We start from the raw sequence: 20,934 nt of genomic DNA, 5'->3' as shown, positions 1-20,934 counted from the left end.
ATGTTTTACTTTCTCTTTGTAGCTGATGGTTCTCAACTGCATTTTTTGGGGATGCATCACATGTGGGGAAGGATCTCTGTGCTCTATCAAAGTCTGTGGTGTTAATTAAAGCACAGGAAATGCATCTCATCCAAAGCTGTTAATCACACCCTCAGAGTAGTTCACATTTTTATGATTATTTTTATCAGGGCAAAAAATAATCAACACTAGATTATGGCTTTTTAAAAAATAGGTATATACTTTAATACACACATTTTTTACAACCACAGTGCATCTAATGACATATACAGTAGTACTCATGAGACAAAAAACAAACAGCTGAACAAGTCTTGCCATGCCTTATAAGTATTACACAACTCACTGTAAAGAGGTGAGAAACAGGTGCTTTAACCCATCTACGACGTTGGAAGTATCCCTTCCCCTCATCAGCATTCAGTGCAGTCTGTAATCCTTTTCACCAAAATGTAACACTGGCAGGTTTGTTTGATTTATATCCTGTCGGATCTTCAAGGTGAAGCCACGATATACATCTGCTGTATCCACTGCTGCTGAAGCTTGTGTATGTGTGTCAGTAGTGGCACGACTTAGAGAATGCTTAAAAGAATGCTTAAGGGTGCTGACTGGTAACAGTGAGTGTTGACACTTAAACACAAAGTTGGGATTTTTGACTACCATCGATGGTAGGGCTGGACCCTACCATCGATGGTAGTCAAAAAGGTTTCTTGATGAGTTTCTTGATGAGGTCCTTGTTGCTGTTTAATATTTGACTTGCCCCAAAATTGGTGACAGTACTTGTGACTTAGCGATGGCTTGTGGAGGTATTTGGTAGATTCCTTTTTGTCAGATTACAAGTTTAAAAGTAGGCTTTTAAATACACACGTGTACATCTCCACTTGACTCAAATGGTCTAAACTAGCTAAAGCATTAGAAATGTAAGGCAAGGGAAATTTGCGTGAAAATTCCTGATCCATGAGCGTGATGTTAGTGAAAAGGATCAAAATGAAACATTCGTAGCGCATGCATGAATGTACCCCGTCTTCTTCTTAATGGGTGGACTTATCTGAACAAAACTTCCCCCCGTGTTATGTTCTGTTTGCGTTTCTTTCACGTCATGTTTAACGCACATTGTCTGTGCGTAATTTGTATCCATTACAGGATTTTTTCGACTCATCACTAAATATGGAATGAATAAAAAATGCCACAGGTGCAGAAGTATAAGACTCCTTTATTAATTTTCATAAAGAAGTCTTGCACATTCCTGCCCAGGTAGCATAGAGATGGTTAAATGACCTTTTCTGAAATCTCCAACCCGTTTCTAAAATTGAACCACAGTGAGAGTTTGCTGCTTTCAAAATGAACCTACAAGCTAAACGAGCTAAAAAGAACACAGGTCTTCAGTGTTTTTTCGAACAGTAACCCTTTCACAACACACATAGTTTATTCACTGTTGACACAAAACATATTGATTAATGCAGGTTTAGGTTCCAAAGACACATATCTAAAGTTTCTGGACCTGACAACAAAGCAGTAACAGTCATTGAAGCGATTAAATCTGTGACAAACTTCTCCAGGACAGGACAGAAGCTAATTTGACAGTTCTCTTTAAAATAGTCTGTTGTTGGTGTCACAGTTAACTTGACACAGATGCACTGGTGCTTAAAAATGCTGGATTTTACTCCCGGCCAGACATGACTGAAACACACGTTGTAAACAAACACCATACCTGGTGAATCACTGCTTACCATACGACGGTGTTTTTGACAGATACCCAGTAATAATGAATGAACATGCACCACAAAGTAGAAGACATATTGTAACAGTGATTGCTACATCTACTTGTAGCTACTGCTGAAGTGCTGAAGTGACGGTATTTAGCTTCAATATTGCTGCTGAACTGTGCTTGTGATGGAATACTCATTGCTTTTATACATGGCTAACTAGCAAACCCACTTGTTTGCTAGTGATAATTATTGATGCATTTCTTCACAGTTCCTATAGAGAGCTTACATCAAAGCAGTGGACTGTAGTGTGTGCATGTATGTGGTGATCCACTGCTGGCACCTCATTAATATGCTGTCCTCCTATATCTGCAACAGAGGGAACGGGAGACTGGCATCTCTAAGCCCTCTTGACCATCTTCAAAAAAGATAAAAGCTTTGACCCAAACTAGTTTACGCGGGATACAAAAAAAAAAATTCAAATTCAGCAGACTGCTCCGTCCTTTTGACGGACAGAGATGAATGAAAATTGCTGCCAAAGCAAATACTGAAACAGCATAGAAAAACACGCTTTCTCTGCAGACACCATCATGGGGCTTCAAAGGAGAAGGCGAGGACAAGATGAAAGGCTGGGTGCATTGTGATATTTGAAACACACTGGCTAGCCCTCAACTAACGGATGTCAAGGTCTGTGGGTTTCGCAGTCCCTGTTTTTTTCATTGGGATATGAATGAATCGCGTTGAATCAAGTGCCCTCCATTGTGCCGTGATGGTCAAGAGAACATCCAAGACATTCTTGAATAACAGGACAGAGGAGCACTGGTGAGCAAATATTTACAGGATATCTACAGGGTAAAGCTCTGAGCAGTTCAGTCTCTACAGTTCTTTCCCCCAAGTCTTTTTTTTTCCAATAATAAACTGAACATCTACCAGAATACTCTGGACCATAAAGTTTCTTACTTTTTGCTAACCCTTAATTGTCCTTGAAACACAGGGTGAGGGTGGGGCGTCTACAGAAGGGTGTCTATTCACGCTCAGGGAAAGAGAACACCTATCGGGGTAAAGCCTATTGTTACATTGGGCAGACTTTGTTCTCTGGAATGGGAAGCTGAGCAAATGAACCGCAGTCGGTTGGAGAATCAGATCTGAAGTCCGATCTGGGTGACGTGGTGCTGCCCACGGGGATGTGGGCAGCAATAGCTGACATCTCTCCCGTGTGACTCTCAGCAGTGATTCCAGGTCGATCAGAGGTCTGATTCAGGTTGCTATCAGGGATCGTCCCCACGCCGGTGAAGTGCTGGATAAGACACTTCCTGAACTGAACACAGAGCAAGATAACAGATTAGAACCTCTTATGCCATGTTTACATTGAAATATCATGTAATGATGAAATGCCATGTTTAAATAACTTATTAGCTACTGTTAGCCAAACGCTAATGTTTACTTTCAGCCACACTTACTGTAACCACCTCTGTTATTTGACTTATCTGATTCTGAATTTGCTGCTGAACGAACAAATGTCACAGTTAATTGCTGGTGTGTTTGATACAAATAACATTTTACTAAAATGTTTGTTACACAGTGTGTTCAGAGTATCTCTCACACGACTGGATCTGGTACAAGACAGACATGCATTTGGAAGTAATGCTACCCACGAGCAATAACAGGACCACACTGACAGACACAATGAACAGCAGTAACTAATGCAGTATTTACATATACAGATCCAGGACAATAGTCCAGAGCAAAATGCAGATTACTCAACTTGCTGGGGAGAGTTGTTTTTTTCACATTCCTTTATCAGCTATACATGTTTATGACCAACTAGACTGGTGTTGGAAATTAGTTGAGGCTATATGCACACACATACAATATTGCACACTGACTTTGCAGACTCCTTTTTTTCTCCTGTTCCTTACAAACGATCTAAACAGTAATCAAAATCACAAGTCAATGCATCTCTGCAACTAAGATCATTTATATTTATTTCCTTTGGTAGGACTAAAGCACTCAATAAACTGATCTGCGAAGCCAGTAATGTTGTAGGGACGGAGCTGGACTCCCCTAAGGTGATGTCGGAGAGGCAGATGTTGTCCAACATACGGACAATGCTGGACAATACCTCCCACTCACTCCATGACGTGCTGGCCAATCACAGGAGCACGCTCAGTTAGAGACTGAGCTTACCCAAATGCACCACTGAATGACACAGGAAGTCATTTCTGCCTGTACAACTCATCCATCTAATGCACACTGTGCAATAGTTACACCTTTTTGCACATGCTCTACACTGAAAATAGGAAATAACAAATATTTTAAGGTTAGAGTAAAATGTCAATCATATATATTTCATCTCTGTTAAATTCTGGATATTTATAATATGGTAATTATATGTATTGAAGGTATTTCTTATCATTTGTAAACTTTGTAATAAATTGTTTAATTTAGTTCAGTCTGTTACTATTCTTATTGACAGTTGCTCTACAGTGATCTGCTCTACCACCTGTGGCTACTAATCGGAAGGTTGGTGGTTCGATCCTTGGCTTCCCCAGTCTGCATGCCAAATATCCTTGGGCAAGATACTAACCCCAAGTTGCCCTCCGATGCGTTCATCGGAGTATGAATGTGTGTGAATGTAGTTTAGTTTGCACTTGAGTTTAGAAGTGCTTGTATGAGTGGGTGTGAATGGGTGAATGAGGCATGTTGTATAGAGCGCTTTGAGTACACGGGAGAGTAGAAAAGCGCTATTTAAGAATCAGTCCATTTACCATTTACCATAATTTTCTTAGGTATTAAAAAAGTATCTGATTCTTTTTTTTTTTTCTTTGCCTGTCCCGTTTGGTTCTTTTGCCATCAGAATTATTGTCTAAAGGCAAAGAAAGATGCCCAACGGATTTACTTTACCAAATGGACCGTCCCAGCCTTGCCGTATTGGTCTATTTGATTCACCTTTGCTTTTATTGTTTATTTCATTTTCATTTGCTGAACACGGGACAGACTTGACTGGGGAAAAGAAAAGGGAGAAAGAAAGAGGGAAAGAAAAAGAGCGGGGAAGAGGGACGGTGATAAAGGGCAAAAACCAACAAAACAAACAGACAAAAAATACATATATCAATCACCTGGATCACCTGTTGAGAAAGAATAAAGAGAAAACAAGCAAAGAGAGCTGAAAAGTATCTGATTCTGATGCTAAGAGCAAACTGCTTGTTCCTATGACCAAAGCAGGGAACCAGAGTGACTATAACTGTATATCATGAAGTTTGACTGTACAGAGATGACCATGAAGAAGATCAGCTCTGATGTGTTACATTCTGAGACCTGTTAAAACTACAAGGTGTCCACAATATTAAAGTGGTTTACTTATGTGAACCCCTCTAAAGAGATTGCATTTGTGTCTGAGGGCTCGATTTCTCACGAACATAAACACAGGCTGGTATCTTGTCAGCGCTCAACGAGGCAGGTGAGGTAAAGTTTCCTCATTAGTGATGTGCTGACAGCTGTCAATGTGCCACCATTACTCAGATGCAGTTCTGCAGAAAGAAAAGCCAGATGGAAAATCCATGAAGAGAGAAGAGATGGAGTTCTTCCTGTCTCACCTGGAGACATTTAACCAGTCATGATGTGTACAGTTATGTAACAGAGAAAAAAGGGGAAACTGTAGATGTATGCACGGTCAACTAGATCTGAATTGCAAAATGTAAGGTTTTTGCACCTTATGCCCATAAGGTGCAGGACAAGTATCTCCTCAGGACTTCTTATAATGTGGGAGATGTCTCACAGAACATGGGGATCCTGTGGTAAAAAAAAAAAAAAGCCTTGTGCAAATCATGACAGTAATTTGGGGTTCTTCTTCTGCCTCTCATCCACCCAAGAATCAAATATGCTCCAGTGGCATTTAAAAGCTTGACAGCAGTTTAGGTCTAAATTCAGAAGTTTCATGTTGCTTCACTGTATTAAAAACCCATTTACAGCTAGGTTACTACTGCTTGTTATGTTACACTGATTCAGCTGATTCTGACGGTGGCTGGGAGGAGAACACCTGCTCAGAAAGACACAACAGCAGTGGAACTGACACCAGTGTTATCTTTAAGAATACAGCCATTTTTAGCAGTCATTGATTTCAATCATTGATTTCACATTCCATCAACACTAAAAATCCCTAATTGACCTTTTTCCGCTTCCCACTCTGTGTAGCCTTGAGGAGAAAAAATCATTCACCCTTGATGACCTATCTAATTTAATGGTGCAAGCCTCCTAACTGCTCCCCTCAAAGCAGCAGTGCTGTTCAGAGTGTGAGCAACACCTCTGCTATCCTCCGATGTCATGAAAAAGCACAAGGCTGCCGTTATGGCAGTGCTGCATTCAATAGCGATTCCTCCTGTGACCTAAAATATGTTGTAGCTTTTTATATATGTAATGGTTGTATAAAGCTTTCCTCCAATAAAACAGTAACTTTAAAGCACTCCCATATAGAGAAACAGGTCATAAAAGATCACTTTAATGGCAAACGACTGGCCTGAAACACATTAGTTCTTTATAGCAGATGCTTCCACCTTCTTTAAAGTTTAAGAACGCCCTAAGGTTTGGAAAGCTGAAACTCTGACTACACCGATTTGTTCTGGTGACAAACTGAGGTCATGGGCAGGCAGGACATATTTATATTTATAAGAACTTTTTAACTGAAAATACTGTGAATTAATTCAATCTTTAACTAAACTGAGCTGTGCAACTTCAACAAAACCTTCTTTTTTCTTATTACTGGCTGTTGGACTCATTTTTGTTTTCTTATATTTTTATGGTCTAAGAATCCTTTCTGGTCTTGCAGCTCTTCTGGTTCACCAAGTTGTACCTGTGGACTTATTATTACACAAGAAAAGTAAATATGCTGTATCACATGCTTCTGGTCATCTGTTACCTTAAAGACCACCTTTCCAATTATGCACTTTATCTTTCAAAATGCAAGCTATCAGTTCTCCGGTATGCCTGGCTAAGGTACTCCCTTGTACTTTAGCTGGTACTTGTGCTTTCTTGATTTGAGTTTTACTAAACTGAGTCAATGGCAGAGGGAGTGGGATGAAAGAATTTGATTTCCTGAATAGAGATCAAGATCCTGTGGACAAAATGTACATTGTAGTTAGGGCTGCCACAAACGATTATTTTGATAGTCGACTAGTCACCGATTATTTTTGCGATTAGTCGACTAATCAGATCATCATCCATTGGACATAAAACGTACAGCTTATTGCACCAGCAGCATCTGCTCTTATATAACTATCATTAGCTTACAGCTTTAAGTGTTTAAGGTATGTGCTAACTAAAAATAAAGACAAGATGACAGTTTCTTACATTTTAATGAAATTTGCAGATTGTTTCGGTGAAGTTTAATAAACTCCTTGCTATCTAAAATATAAAAGGACACCGGAGTATATTCTCTACCATCTCACACTTCTGATAATCAGCTGTCTGTTTGACGTTTATTCAGCTGTGTAAAAACTATAACTTTAATCTCAGCCAAACCAATTTACTCAGGAACAAATAAAATACTAAAAAAAAAAGCCAAACAATAACATTGTTAAGTTATCTTAGTGACTTATATATGTTTAACCTGAGTAGTGAAAGACGGCAGTGGGTTTGAAAACGATTTGCCGGGAGTCCGGTGTTCTCACGGCTCTAGTGAGCCTTGCCCCCGGCTAGCTATCGAGCTAGTGGGTAACAGACGTCTCCGAAAACGTCGGAGCGCTTTTGAAAATATGTGGTGTCTTGCTAAACTGAGCAGATATTTGAGGTTTACTCAGCTACATTCTCGCCTGAAAATATGTTAAACGTTTATTTTGTGACCCAGAAAGAATAATAAGAGTAATATTAAAACTAACTAGCTGCCGCCATTGTTGGAAACTGAGCAGGGCTGCGCTATGAATTCTGGGACAGAGCTACTTCTTCTTCTTCGGGGTTTAACGGCAGCTGGCATCCTTGTACATGCAGTGCTGCCATCTTCTGTTTCAGTCCGTTATTACACTCTTAAATCCTACTACTTATTCCTGCGTCTTTCAGGATCTTACAAAGCTTCAAACGACGCCTCGACTATTAAATCAGTCGTCGAAGATTCTGATAGTCGACGTAATTGTGACTAGTCGACTAATCGTGGCAGCCCTAATTGTAGTACTCTCCAGAACCGTCAAGATTAAGACGGGGGGGTTTTGGGGGGGGGTTATTTTGCTTTTTTAGATCCTCAATAATTAAACTAACATTGAGAGAGCAAAGGCTGTTTAAAGCATGAATTGAAATAAATTCCAATTATACTATTGTCACGGCATTGGGTCCTAGTGCCCCAGTGTTTTTTGTTTAACTTGTATTCTTTGAATTACTGTTTTTTGTTTGTATTGCACTTATAGTTCCTGGTTTCTGGTTTTTCTGTTCTATTTCTGTGCCTCCCTTGTCTCTGTGCTTCATGTTTCCTCTGTTCCCGAGTCCATTTCCACATCTCAGTGTCTAGTCTGCGTCTTTATGAACGTCATGCTTTCTGTTTTATTTTGATAGTCCCTGTCCTGCGTGCAGTGTATCTAGTTTTGCTTCCCCTTCCCTTGTTAGGGCTCATTTGTCCCAGCTGGATGTCCCCCATCCTCGTGTTGTTCTGCTTCTATATTTAAGCCCTGTGTTTGTCTCTGTCTGTTGTTGGGTCCTGTTCCTGGTTTGTTTTCTTGTTTTCTAGTCTGAGTTTCTAGTTTCCAGTTTAGTTTGTTGTATTTGTCGTTTTCTCAGCAAGTAAAGCTTCTGGTTTGAGTTCACCTTTCCGTTTGAGAGTCCTCCTCCTGCCTGCCGCACAACACAGTCATGACAACTATGGTGTTCTATGAATGTAGAAAGGTTTTTTTCACCTTTTAGCTTTCTGAGGTTCAATGTAACTGGAGGTGGTCTTCCTCTAGAACTACAGGGATATATTGCAGTAGTCATGCATCAAGTCACCTCCAGCCTCTACTTTACCTCACCTTGTTATGTAACCCACAGAGACACAGAGAGGGAAAAATATCAAGCAGTAGAGGTCACTTGAGTATTATGAGCATTAGCAGTTGGGCTGTTTAGACCTGCCGGCTAGGTGTTATTTACATTCAGTGGGTCTGGCTGACCTACTTAAACAACAAAGTGGGGCAATCTGATGGAGATGGACGACATGCAACAGACTGCAGGCAATAATCTGATCTAGGCCCTTTGACAAGCACTTATATGACAAATGTTATGTAGTCAACTCTAATGGTCATATTTCACTGCAGTAATGTAAATAATCCTAACAGAAAATAATAAAAATGGTCAATTACACAATATGCAAATGAGGAACCCGTGAAAGGAGACATGACACTGCATTGCACTTTGTACACTGGGAAAGTTACAGGAAAGTGATATACATTCTGTTGATTATTATAAATAATTATTTAAATCTCTTCTTCCCTTCTTTCTATTCAGAAATGGAAGAAATATAAAATGCAGTGTAGTTCCATGGACAATGAGAAAGGTGGTGGATCATCCCTAAAAAGCACACGTACAGGCCTGTCTTAACTTTGCCAACATCTAAATGACTCAGAAAAGACTGGAGAAATTTCTTTGGTCAGATGAAACTAAAATCAGACAAAACCTTCTTATACAGTAACTGAGCTGTGGCTACGTTTCACTTCCACATCAACTGTTTTACAACATTTTTGTTAAAGTAAAAGAAAAGTTGTGACTTGATAAACGACGATGCTTAAATAAAGCACTAATTAAGACATTTAAATAGTGCTTTAAATATGGTGGTATTTGGAAGCAAGCATCAACTACCAATATTTATTAAATGCTTTGCACAAAGAACGAGTGTCTTATATAGAAAATGGTTTATGCCATCAAGGGAACAAAACACATCCAAGGTGATGGGTGTTTAAAGTCTATATATTATGTGTCAAAAAAATCTCCCTTTATTAGTTCTTTCAAAAGCTGCAGTGAAAATCCAGGTATTAGTCCCTTACACTGAGAACAGAGCAAGAGAGCACAGTGTAAAATAAAAAATTAAGTAAATGGCATGAAGACATGTCAGCAGCAGCCCTTTTACAGTGGTAAGCCTCACACCTTTTTTTTAAGCAGACAGTTGTGCACTGTGGATTTTATACTTCAGTCATTCACCGTGCACTGAGAAACAGGCCGACACTACAAAACAACAGAATAAACCCACCTCTATAGTTCAACAGCTTTCATGTGACACAAGCAGTAATGTTTCTCCAGGAAGGAATGGCCAGACTAAAGTAAAGCAACACTTACTAGTGTCACTAAAGTGAAACTGTGATGCAGTGACTCTAAAAATGTCTACTTACCTGTTTGTTCATGAAAACATAGATGATTGGATTGTAGACGGCAGCTGTCTTGGAGAAGAAGGCTGGGATAGAAGCCAGTCTTGGATCCAGTTCAATAGTTGGATGTGCTGTGACCAATATGGAGAAGACTGCGTATGGTGTCCAACCCACCATGAATGCCACGATCATCACCACCACCATGCGGGTCACTTGGCGCTCTGGTTTCCTGGCAGTGGCCAGACGACCATGTGATACCTGACAGCAACATAAAAATGTATGCAGTCATGCATTTGCTGGGACGTCCGCTCCTGGAAAGATTGCAGCACTGGTGCTCCAGACCAGCAACCTGCCAGAACTTTAACTTTTATAGAGGCAGTCACACAATAACTGCTAATCAAATTAATAATTGACCACAGGCATCTGACTGCTACTTCCCCTCTAAATTCCTACAGAAGCCGTAAGATTGTGCTTAGTTTCTCAGAGTTGTGTGAAAACTTTCTTTTTTACATAACTGTACATGTCCATCAGCTGATCAGTAATATCCAGTCATTTCCGTGTAGGTGGACAACAGCCATTATAACCTGACGCTTATTTGAGAGATGAGTAATAGTACTGTCAGCTGCAATGAGCAGTCATCCAGTACCTGATATTCCCTGTAATAAAAGCTCCAAATTAAGGAACATCTTAACTAGTAATTTACTGAGTCACAATGATGACATCAGTACAGCGCTGAAGTCTGGTTTCTGTCATCCTTCCTTCTGAGCTCTCCTTCTTAACTTTTCTGTCATTTTGTAAAACTGTAAAAATGATACTGTGTGTGTGTGTGTGTGTGTGTGTGTGTGTGTGTGTGTGTGTGTGTGTGTGTGTGTGTGTGTGTGTGTGTTGTGTAAGAACTGACCTTCCTGAGCTTCCGTAGGAGCTTCCCATAGCAGAAGAAAATCACCCCGAGAGGCAAAATGAAACAGGTAACGAAGAAAGTAAGGATGTAGCTGTGATCTGTGATGTTGGTTGAATACCTGTTCAAAGATGAACAGAAAAAAAAGTTTGACTCTATTTTAAATTAATGTCACTGTGTCTACCTGTGACTCCCTGCGAGAATGAAATCTAAATAAGGCCATCTGCAGCAACCCCAACTGGTCGCAGCAGATGGCCGCCCTTCCCTGGTTCTGCTGGAGGTTTCTTCCTGTTAAAAGGGCGTTTTTCCTTCCCACTGTTGCCAAAATGCTTGCTCATAGATGGTCATATGATTGTTGGGTTTTTCTCTATATGTACGATTGTAGGGTCTACCTTACAATATAAAGCACCTTGAGACGACTGTTGTTGTGATTTGGTGCTGTATAAATAAAATTGAGTTGAATTCTGTCATTTTGAGGTTTTTCAAAGAAAACAAAATTTAAAAAAATACTTCTGCACCTCATTTGAGCTTCAGTTCAAAAGGGTAATTTCACAGCTGACACAAATTTCTGTGGCTCAAAACACCAGAGGGTGGGGTTTGAAGTGTGGTTCAGTTGGAGATTTGCAATGCAACATTTCACACCTCATTCATTTATGGAATCCATGGTGCTAAATATCAAACACTGAGGTTGTGTTTAGAGGACAGTAGAGTTGTAGGAAATTGGTAGATTTGCACAGAAATCCTCAGACCTGTGACAGCAACTCACTGGAATCCTGAAACTGTAGCAATGTGCATGTATTCAACCCTCTGAGGGACAGGACATGAACATACTCACTTTTTTTTATATTTCACTAACTGGACCAAATGAAGCATTTTCCTCATTAGTGCCATCTACTGTTCAGTGGGCCAAATCAGCTTACAATTCAATTACCTAGTCACTTCTGCATATAAACAGACAGCATTGAAATCACCTCCAAGAGTCATTTTTAATCAGGTGAATTCCTGCACTGTTGCTGACAACTCAAAAATGAAATCAACTAACAGGATCTTGCTTTCCACCACCAGCTGGTGTGCTTTTTCTCCAACAACATGCCTGCCAGAGAAAATCTCTTCATTCACATTGTCGGAAACAGTAGTGCTGCTTCACACTGGGAAAGAATGATATTTCAATCTAATCTGTTACAGAAACATTACATTATTGCTCAGACCATAAAATATAAGTTTAAAACACCCAAGTTTTTGCATGAAGCTAGACAGAAGTAACTGGGCTATATACTATAATGAAATATTCTCGTTTTGGGGTTTTTTGTTAAAAAATGTGTGCTATGAAAATGGAAGAAGAAAAATAAACTTTTCATGTTTCATGTTTTGTATGACAGGTTTTTAAAAAACAATAAAAGAACAAATATTTTATTAGAAAGAAGCCCTAATTCCTATAAAATACACAGTGATTACTGAGACACAAACCTCTGATTATTCAAATTAAACTGAGAATATATGTGGCTGAGAGCATGAACATAATTAAAAGGTTGACCTGTGACCATCAGAACTTTCTTAGTTTTGGACCCGCCTGTGTCCCACTCTGTCTGGATAACGGCTGCAGATGCAAAAAATACTCTTCAGCCTATAGTTCATGCACCTATGGTATGAAATTCAACATCTTGCATCACCTTATTCTCAAGTTATTGCATTCACATGAATTTCAGGATCCCTGACCTTAAGGCCAAAGTCACTGAGATTCAAACTCATTCAATCAATTTCAAACTCCTACACTGCTTCGTTCTTGAGTTCTCACATTCACAAACTTAAGTTGCAGCAGTGGGAAACCAAAAATGCTTGTGAGTTAGCGACAGCTCCAGAAGCCTGGAAGAAGAACTTCAGCATTCTCTAAAAAAAAATTATCTTTCCATAAATTTAGCCAACACTGGTATCATCCATGCTGAAGACTGAGTCGCTGATAATAAAAGGGGAACATATGGAGTATTTGAAACTAATATATGAGATTTGTGTAATTTAGATTTGTGAAAGAAAGATGCAGTCTGGGAAACCATCAGCTATCATCTGCTGACTTGGGCTTCTGCTGTAGCCATATTGTGCATAAATATAGTAAAAACAAGGAAAACAAGCTCATGAAAATTCAACCTCCAACCACATCCTACTTAAACTACCTAAACTTAAATGTATCCTCCTTAATGTTATGTTGTACTGCAAGGTGATAGAGTTTTGAATGATTTGACATGTAGATGACATTGCACAATGCTGTACTCATATATTTACAATATGCTAGTGTCTCTAGTTGACAAGGAAACAGAGCAATAGGCCAACCTCCAAAAAAGTATACATGATAGTTTAATGAGCGTATGGTAGAGGGTGAATAATATGTGCCATGCATGCAGATCTTCTGATCAAGCCCAGGGATTTGAGCTGACAACCTCCCACCTCTGCATGTGTCTTTGTACTAAATATCCTACAGAACACCTGAGCAGTAGAGGGGATTTCAAAGAAAGTCAGTAGGATAAAGTTAGTAGACTCCGTGCAGGGTGCAGCTACCTGCCGACAGTTCTGTGACAACATGCGAGTCCTTCAAAAGCCAACGCTTCCAGCACTGAATATTTGCATATATACATATATGCATATAAAAAGATGCACATAAATGAGGCTTTTAAAATTTATCAGGCTGTGCATGTTGCAACTGAAGCTCACACACCTGCTCCTGCTGTTAACCAAATATTTTCTGACACAGCTCACACTGTGTGCAGCCAGAAATGTAGGGGATTATATATGTGGTTGGTATCTCCATAAGGTGATGTCTTAATTGCATTGTGTGGACAATTTGTTCTCCTGGCGCTTCTTCTAAGCAGTGGTTCTCCAACGGGGCTTCAGGCAAACTCTCAGCCCATATCTGCACGCCTTTGATCAAAGCAGCTAAATAGCACTACCCAGATGACGCCCTGAGGGCCGAGGTTAGAGGAGACCTCTTTTTTTTTATAACAAAAATTGGGACACAGCAAGCTAACATGGCTGAAAGAGCGACATAGAGCTGAGTGACAGGGTTGAGGGAAGAATGGCTGCTCCATTTCTATGTAAAACACATTGTTTAAGGTTAACGTTGAACCAGTGAGGTTCATTAAATTCTGCCATCAACATGTTGCACCTCATCGGGTGACTTAAGTACATGTAAAGACAATCTTAGGGACATACTCACATTGAATGACCCTTCATCATTGTCTTTGAGTATTATAGCCCTTGTAAACTTGCTTGGGTTAAATGACCAACTGCCTCAGTACCACACTGAACTTCATTCAGTTTGGAAAAACACGCTACACCTTATCTGCCCAACACCAAACAGCAAACAGTCACATATTCATTTACATCTCAAGATATTTCCCTCAGAACCAAAACAGAGCAAAAACTATATTGTTTGTTTCTTGGTTTATTTGGTTTTTTGCATTCATAAAGCTAAGGCATAATACTTGCTAACCAAGTAAACTTGTTAGCACTAACAATTAGCTTAGCACTCTACCATCTCATTTAAAAAATGGTCAATTCTGGATTAAAAGAAAAACAAATATCATCATAGCAACCTAAACACTAATGTGGAGGCTTCATGCTCCAACCAGCGACATCACTATTTTGGATTGCATGAATTGGTTTGAGATTTTCTTATGACGCCATCAAGTGGTCGAAAAAAATGATTCACAAACCAGCAGTTGTTTATATTTAACCAAATGCAACCATTGATTTTGAATTGGTGCATGATGTGAGTAAGGAAAAACGGTCTTAAGAATTAAAGTGCAACTCAAATCATAATTTTCTGTTAAGGTCAATCAAACCCTGCTTTCTTAAGTATACAACAGGCTTATTTGCCCCATAGCAAAAACCTCTAGCATTGAAATACTTTTTGGCTATTGAGGAAATAAGTTTGGCTTTTTTTCTAAATGTGATTTGTGTGTGAGAAGTGCTCATTTCTCACCAGTCAGGCTCACAGGTGGTCCCAATCTTGCTTACAGTGTATCTGTTCCATCCCAGCACTGGAGGGAAGGTCCAGATGAAGGAGAAGGACCAAACGAACACAAGACCCAGGATCGCGTGCTTCGCTTGCAGTCGGATGTTACCCAGAGGCCGGCAGATCACAAAGAACCTTTCAAAGGACAGGACAGCCAGGGACCAGAGGGCCACGATCCCTTAGGGAAACAGCAGGAGGTCAATGTGGTTGAGCCAAGTGGGACATTTACCAGTGATACACAGCAACATCCAGATTTGCCCTGATGCTGAAATAGTTTAATGATTTGAGATGGGTACATTAGGTTATCCCCTAATGAGCTTTGTTTTAAAAAGGCAGTATTTAATTGTGGTAATAAGTCTCTCTCATAGAAGAGCTAATTGCTTATCTCTCCACAGTGAGATTCTTCATGTGTATTTCTGCTAGAGTCACTGGGGAGAACTAAAGACAGGGGCATAAATGAAGGTGTTCAATTATCACACATTTAAACAGAAGCCTCTGGCATATAGGTTCCCAAATACATTCATACCATTACTCCCAATGGTGGTTTTATAGCTTTTAAAGTTCTGATAACTGAACATCAAAGGAGGGTTTTTCTAGAAGAATGCAGTTTTTACCCATTAAGATTTAATGTATTTATCTGTACAGCACAGGTGCAGTACAAAGACCTAAAAATAGACACAAACAGAAAACATTCTCCCCCTGAGTAGAATATTAATTGGAGCATCCACCCTGTTCGAGGGGAGAAGCTCACCTAATGTAATGACTTTCATATTTACCCACACCCTTTTACACGCACACACGAATAATGGCAATGACACTGGAGTTAATCACTTAAAAGTGCTGTTAAAGCAAAAACATTCGAGTGCCTTTTCACCATGAGCCTATGGAAGATGTGCGCTTCACTTCAGCGGGTTATTGATTATGTATCAGCGCAGCTTCTTCAGTTATCATCTAGACTTTGCAGCTTAGGATCAAAATCTGTTCAGCCTTCCAGCAAATGGCCACACAAGTCATTTGTTTTCACTCATTCAGTAATAACTGTACGCTGCAGGGTTGCAATGCAGCGCATTGCAGCAATTTGTCCCCACAAATAGCCCACACAACACGTTATAATCATGGAGCAAATAGAGATCAATACATTGATTTCTGGAGTTATTTAACATCACTGTCTGTGTGTAAGCTCTGGGTACAGATGGCATCAACTAATGCACTGCATAATGCAGTTCTGGTAAAGAGCATACACAGTACTGCAATAAGCTGGCTCATTAAAGCACCACACGTGACAGTAATTTGATAATATTCTCATTAAGTTGCATGAAAATATAAATTCATTATAAATTAATATTTCCTGTTGACAGACTGTCAGTTTTACAGACTTAGGCAAAAACATCCTTTTACTTCATGTGCCATTCCTCTCTGAAACCATGTCACAAATCCAATAAGGCTTTGCATAAAATGATTAAGTATTCAGACTTTATGTACTGCAGGTGTCTCACCAGATGCCCATGATCCCACACAGCATGGGAACCTCTGTATGCCATTCCAACCCACCTACTTGGTTATTGGTGGTCACAGCACTGGTAACCTACTTAAAGCAAGGTAACCTACTTAAAGCAAGTCATGTACAAAAGTGTGTGAGAAGGCTTCTGTACCAGGAACGCTTTAAATACTGCTTTTCACTCTGGACTCACACAGCAGCAGGAAGCAAATACTATCCAGGTTCAGTTTAAACATAATGCACAGTTTATAAAACATAGCCCTCAAAAGAATCAAACTTCAAGTTAACAGTGAGACTGACATTAATTTTGGAGTTATAGTTTTACTTTGGCCAGAAATGTCTATCATCCCGATCCTTGTGCTTTTGGTGTCTTGGTTACAACTGAGGTTTAAAGGGTGTGTGTCAGATAGAATGAATTTTTAAATATTAGTCTTGAGCTGTTTAAATAAATGTGTTCTTTTACACACATTTAAAATCAGTCTACAAATTGATGGATGCCAGAATGCATTTATTATTTCAACATTTCTCCTGTCACTGTAAGAAAGTAGTGCTTTCATCGTTTGAATCTTGTCCAAGGAAAGCAAGAAAAATTCCTGAGGCTGGAATGTTCTGTCAGCTAGAGGGATTGATTCTTTATTTGACCTGGCTCCCAGATGCCCTAATTTATTAACAAGCGTTTAGTGATAAAGTCGAATAACACCACTTGGAGTTGTTTTACTCGCACGCACAGCAGCTCTTTTTTGCAGTAAAAAGAGCCACTCTGACAGCTACAGCTATGGAAGCTGGAGCTTCATTCATCTCTGACATTACAGTAACAGGATGGGGGGGAAGTGTTAACCTACCGAAAAAAGTAACTGCAAAGCCCTCCAGGACGCAAGCCCACTTCCCGAGGAAGAAATAACCCCTGGCGTTAGTCAGGAAACTTATTACTCCACCGGTGAGAGAGACTAGAAAGTCGGCGATGGCCAGATTAACTATAATGTAATTCAGGGGCTGCCTCAGTTGTTTGAACTTGAAAGTGACAAACATGACCAGGAAATTTTCGGTTAAAGACAGTGAGCTGACCACAAACATGAGAACGGCCAGGATGGTGAAGTTCCAGGGCGCGATGTTCTTGATGGGTCCGTTAAAGGGATCATCGGTGGTGGAGAGTTCAGGTGCCACGGTGTAGGACACGCCGTTCACTGACACGCTGAAGGTTTCCATTGTCCGTGTCCGGAGAGTCCGCTGGCTGCTCGCTAACCCTAACCTCGGTCTCCTCTTCTCATACTCACAACTTAACGTGGAGTCTGTGCCAGACAGGCGCGCTCTGCAGTCACTTGGAAACGCGCCGCTTGCGCTGAGCACGCTGTGCGCTCCGGGACTCTTCTTTCCAAAAGTTTAGATGTTGAAATCCGCGCTGGCCGCCGCGCATGGCGAAGCGCAGGACGGAGAAATCCGCTAAACGCGCTTGGGCGTGATTGTGCGCCGCTGCTGGAAAGTGTCAGTCTGCATGTGAGAGCGGAGCAGAGCGCGAGCTGTGCGCTGCGGTCAGGGGAGATGTCTTGAAAAAGCGCGAGTGGACGAATGATCGGGGGCATCTTGGCGGCTCTTATATAGGCGGCTCCGGCATCGCTGCTGCCCTCCAGGACGCCCTCTCCGTGCGCGCTTCTGTTCAAGCTCCGGACACTGATCACAGTCCAGTCTCCAGGCTTGGCGCGTACTCCGGATGAACCCGGCAGCACATAGCTGCCATCCAACACTTTTACACACGAGCCAGTAATTACTACCATGCATGATTAATAGGCTACATCTAGTGTGTGGCTATTTTTAGGTGCATTTCGAAAGGACACGTAGAGATCTGGTGATTTTCGCCTTTTCAGTGCGCAATTTATTAGTGATGCATAATTAGGCACCGCAGCGGAGTGATTGGTCGCAATGGACCTGATGTATTCGTCTAAATTAACTATAAATGTTCACCTTTAAACTCTCTAAAATTCACATGCATATTGAAGTCCTTGAGCGATACTTGTTAAATTAACCTGGATAATTAGTCTTTACTCACATCTACAGGAATCCATCATTTATGGCACACAAATTTAAAAATTCGTGTGTGCTGCAAATTGATCACAACAAAGCTCTCTGTTATAAGTAAATATGCAATTAAAAGTTCAAGTCACGCAACATGATGGTGTCAAACTGGAACACACCTGGATAATTACCAACCCAGTCATCCATTAATCTTATAAAGGCGAACATTTTACAATACAGCCTGTTATGCTCCAAAGCACCCTTTATAATCTGAGGGAAAATGTTTGTGCAGAGAACAGTCTGAAAGCAAGGAAGGTTGTATAATTATGCTGATAAACCACTCATTTTTAAAGAAATCAGAAGGCTGATTGACTGTATGCCAGTCAGCAATAACATTAAGACCACTGCGTGAAGGTGATCAGGTCTTTAACTTGGAATGTAAAGTGCCACCACCTTAATATTTTTATATATCCAGCCACAGGAACAAGCACTGACATACACATTTGAAATCTCAAGCTAAGTGAGCATTCATTGGATGGACCATTCAACTGTTAGTGCCACTGGAGAGAACCGGTGTCCCTGCTCCAGCAGGTCAGAGTTGTTTTCATACATTTATGAAATGTATGAAAATTGCACATCAGGCTTTGCAGTTTGAATCTCTCATCAGACGAGAGGCTAAAGTACAAACTTGTCTCAGAGGATTTTGAAACCTCTAATTTTAAAAAATTAGAGGTTTAGTGAAGGTTGTGTATTCTAAATGATTAGTTAGAAACAGCTTCACTGTTAATTAGTGGAAAGTGTCTCTTCAAGAGCATTTTTACATCATATTGGCTGTTTAGGGGTAAGAGGAGAATTTCTTACTGAGAAGACTGCCAGCATTCCCCAGTCCTGCCTGTGTAACTTAACTGCAGCTATCCAAAACATCTTCTTTCAAGCAAGAAAGTCAAACATCCAGCGCTATTGAAAGCTGTGTATAGAAAGAAACCGCCTCATATATAATTCCTACACAGTGTGAGACATTATTAGTTGCTCAAAGGTTATAGAAAATAACACCACAAGAAAGGTGCATGCAGCACTAAATAAAACTGCTCCTGACTTTAAGTTTGTGTAAGTCAGTGATGATACAATTCAGTCCGAGGCACGGCATGAAGGTTCAAAAGGATCAAGAGTTTCAAAAGGATTAGGAGTTAAAGATTAGCTCCAAATTCATTCCCAGTCAAACAAACATGTCATCTATATTTCAGGTTCCACTTTCATGTTAACTTAGAGCCAGAACCTGAAGGTCAAGCCTGCACAGAACTTTTTCCTCTGAGGTGAATCACCTTCCCGCTGCCCCCATCTCAGCCCAGTCTTTGATCTAGTTCCCTCTTGTGGAAGCCAGCTTGTCATACCTCAGTGACCATCACGTAAATGAGGATTTATTGCCTGCTCTAACTGTCCAGACCTCTGTATGACTGCTTTTGTTTGGCAGGTGTTTTAAAGCGCTACTGCTGAGCTCTACCTTGTGCTTTTGCTCAAGAGAGGCAAAAGATCAGATTCACTTAGTTCATCTTTTGCTAAAATGCTTTCCACAGTTTCTTCAAATACGACATCATTTAGCTCCAGCAGTGATTTTCTATTGCACCTGACATATACTTCTGCATGAACACCTACGAGCCTATCAGTGTAATTCAGTGGTGTAAATGTCAATGATATAATCAATATGACAGCAGGATGACATGTAACATTCCTCTGGCTCATGCTTATTTTTTTCCAGCACTGATGTTTCTCCTTTTTAGGTAACTGACAGCACAAATTCATCTCTTGGCTCTGTTACATGTGTACCAGTCTTCTGTGGCACCGGATAGGAGTCCAAGCCCAAGGGCGGTGGGGGAATCACTGTAAACTAAAGGACAGAACTGGAAAAGTTAGATGGTCACTCTATAATGGCATAATGGCACTCTATGATGGTGTGGAAATGGCTGAAAATGGGAGAAGCTCATTCACAGATTTCTTTCTTGCTTAGTTAGTGATCCAATAAGCTGTTTATGTTTTAAGTTTTTTGAGAAATGAAAACACATAGCTGGGAAAATCAGGTTTCTTTATTTACGTGTTTTTTTGTACTTTATTTCCTTAAAAAATACCCAACTTACAGAATAGGACAAGGCATGCAATCAGGCTATTTAGAGAAAGATACCTAAGTAAACAAGAAGAAATTATGCAAAGTTTAGATGAGGGATACATGTGAGGGTCAGGGTGCTCTTTTATGTTCAGTGCAACAGACAGGGAGAAGGGTTATAGGACCAATAAATAGGTCATTTCATTTCAAACCAACACAGGACTTCTGCTTGGCCGAATCTGATTTGCATAAAAATTACATAAAAAACTGCCACAAAGTTTGAACATATATAATACTGTGAAACATATATATTTGAAATTGTCATGCTTTTATCTTTAATAGTTTTTGAGATATTCGTGTTCAAACAGAGCCTCAGATTTCAATGTGCTAAAAA

At 40.2% G+C, this 20,934-nt stretch overlaps 1 protein-coding gene across 1 annotated transcript; it reads right to left on the bottom strand.

Annotated features, from left to right (window-relative positions):
• Positions 1-255: 255 nt before the first annotated feature.
• On the bottom strand, positions 256-18,232 carry valopa (vertebrate ancient long opsin a). Its single transcript, XM_084948727.1, has 5 exons — positions 17,275-18,232; positions 14,902-15,112; positions 10,932-11,049; positions 10,055-10,288; positions 256-3,036 (listed from the first exon to the last, which is right to left on the bottom strand). Exons 1-5 carry the CDS (start codon positions 17,636-17,638, stop codon positions 2,791-2,793), a joined length of 1,173 nt encoding a protein of 390 aa, XP_084804853.1. The 5' UTR covers positions 17,639-18,232; the 3' UTR covers positions 256-2,790.
• Positions 18,233-20,934: the final 2,702 nt, after the last annotated feature.

The sequence above is a fragment of the Perissodus microlepis genome, chromosome 13 (genome assembly GCF_051167445.1).
Source record: "Perissodus microlepis isolate ML-2025 ecotype Zambia chromosome 13, ASM5116744v1, whole genome shotgun sequence".
NCBI classification, from domain to species: domain Eukaryota; kingdom Metazoa; phylum Chordata; class Actinopteri; order Cichliformes; family Cichlidae; genus Perissodus; species Perissodus microlepis.
The sequence above is the reverse complement of the archived record's forward strand: the minus strand, read 5'-3'. Positions and strand labels throughout refer to the sequence as shown.

What these genes read in the sequence shown, in the direction of transcription:
- valopa (XM_084948727.1), bottom strand. Translation starts at nt 17,638, where the DNA reads ATGGAAACCTTCAGCGTGTCAGTGAACGGCGTGTCCTACACCGTGGCA. An exon ending in CTTTGCAGTTACTTTTTTCG is followed by an intron (nt 15,113 to 17,274) that starts GTAGGTTAACAC and finishes TGTTTCCCTAAG; the next exon opens with GGATCGTGGCCCTCTGGTCC. An exon ending in ACCACCTGTGAGCCTGACTG is followed by an intron (nt 11,050 to 14,901) that starts GTGAGAAATGAG and finishes ATCTTTGAACAG; the next exon opens with GTATTCAACCAACATCACAG.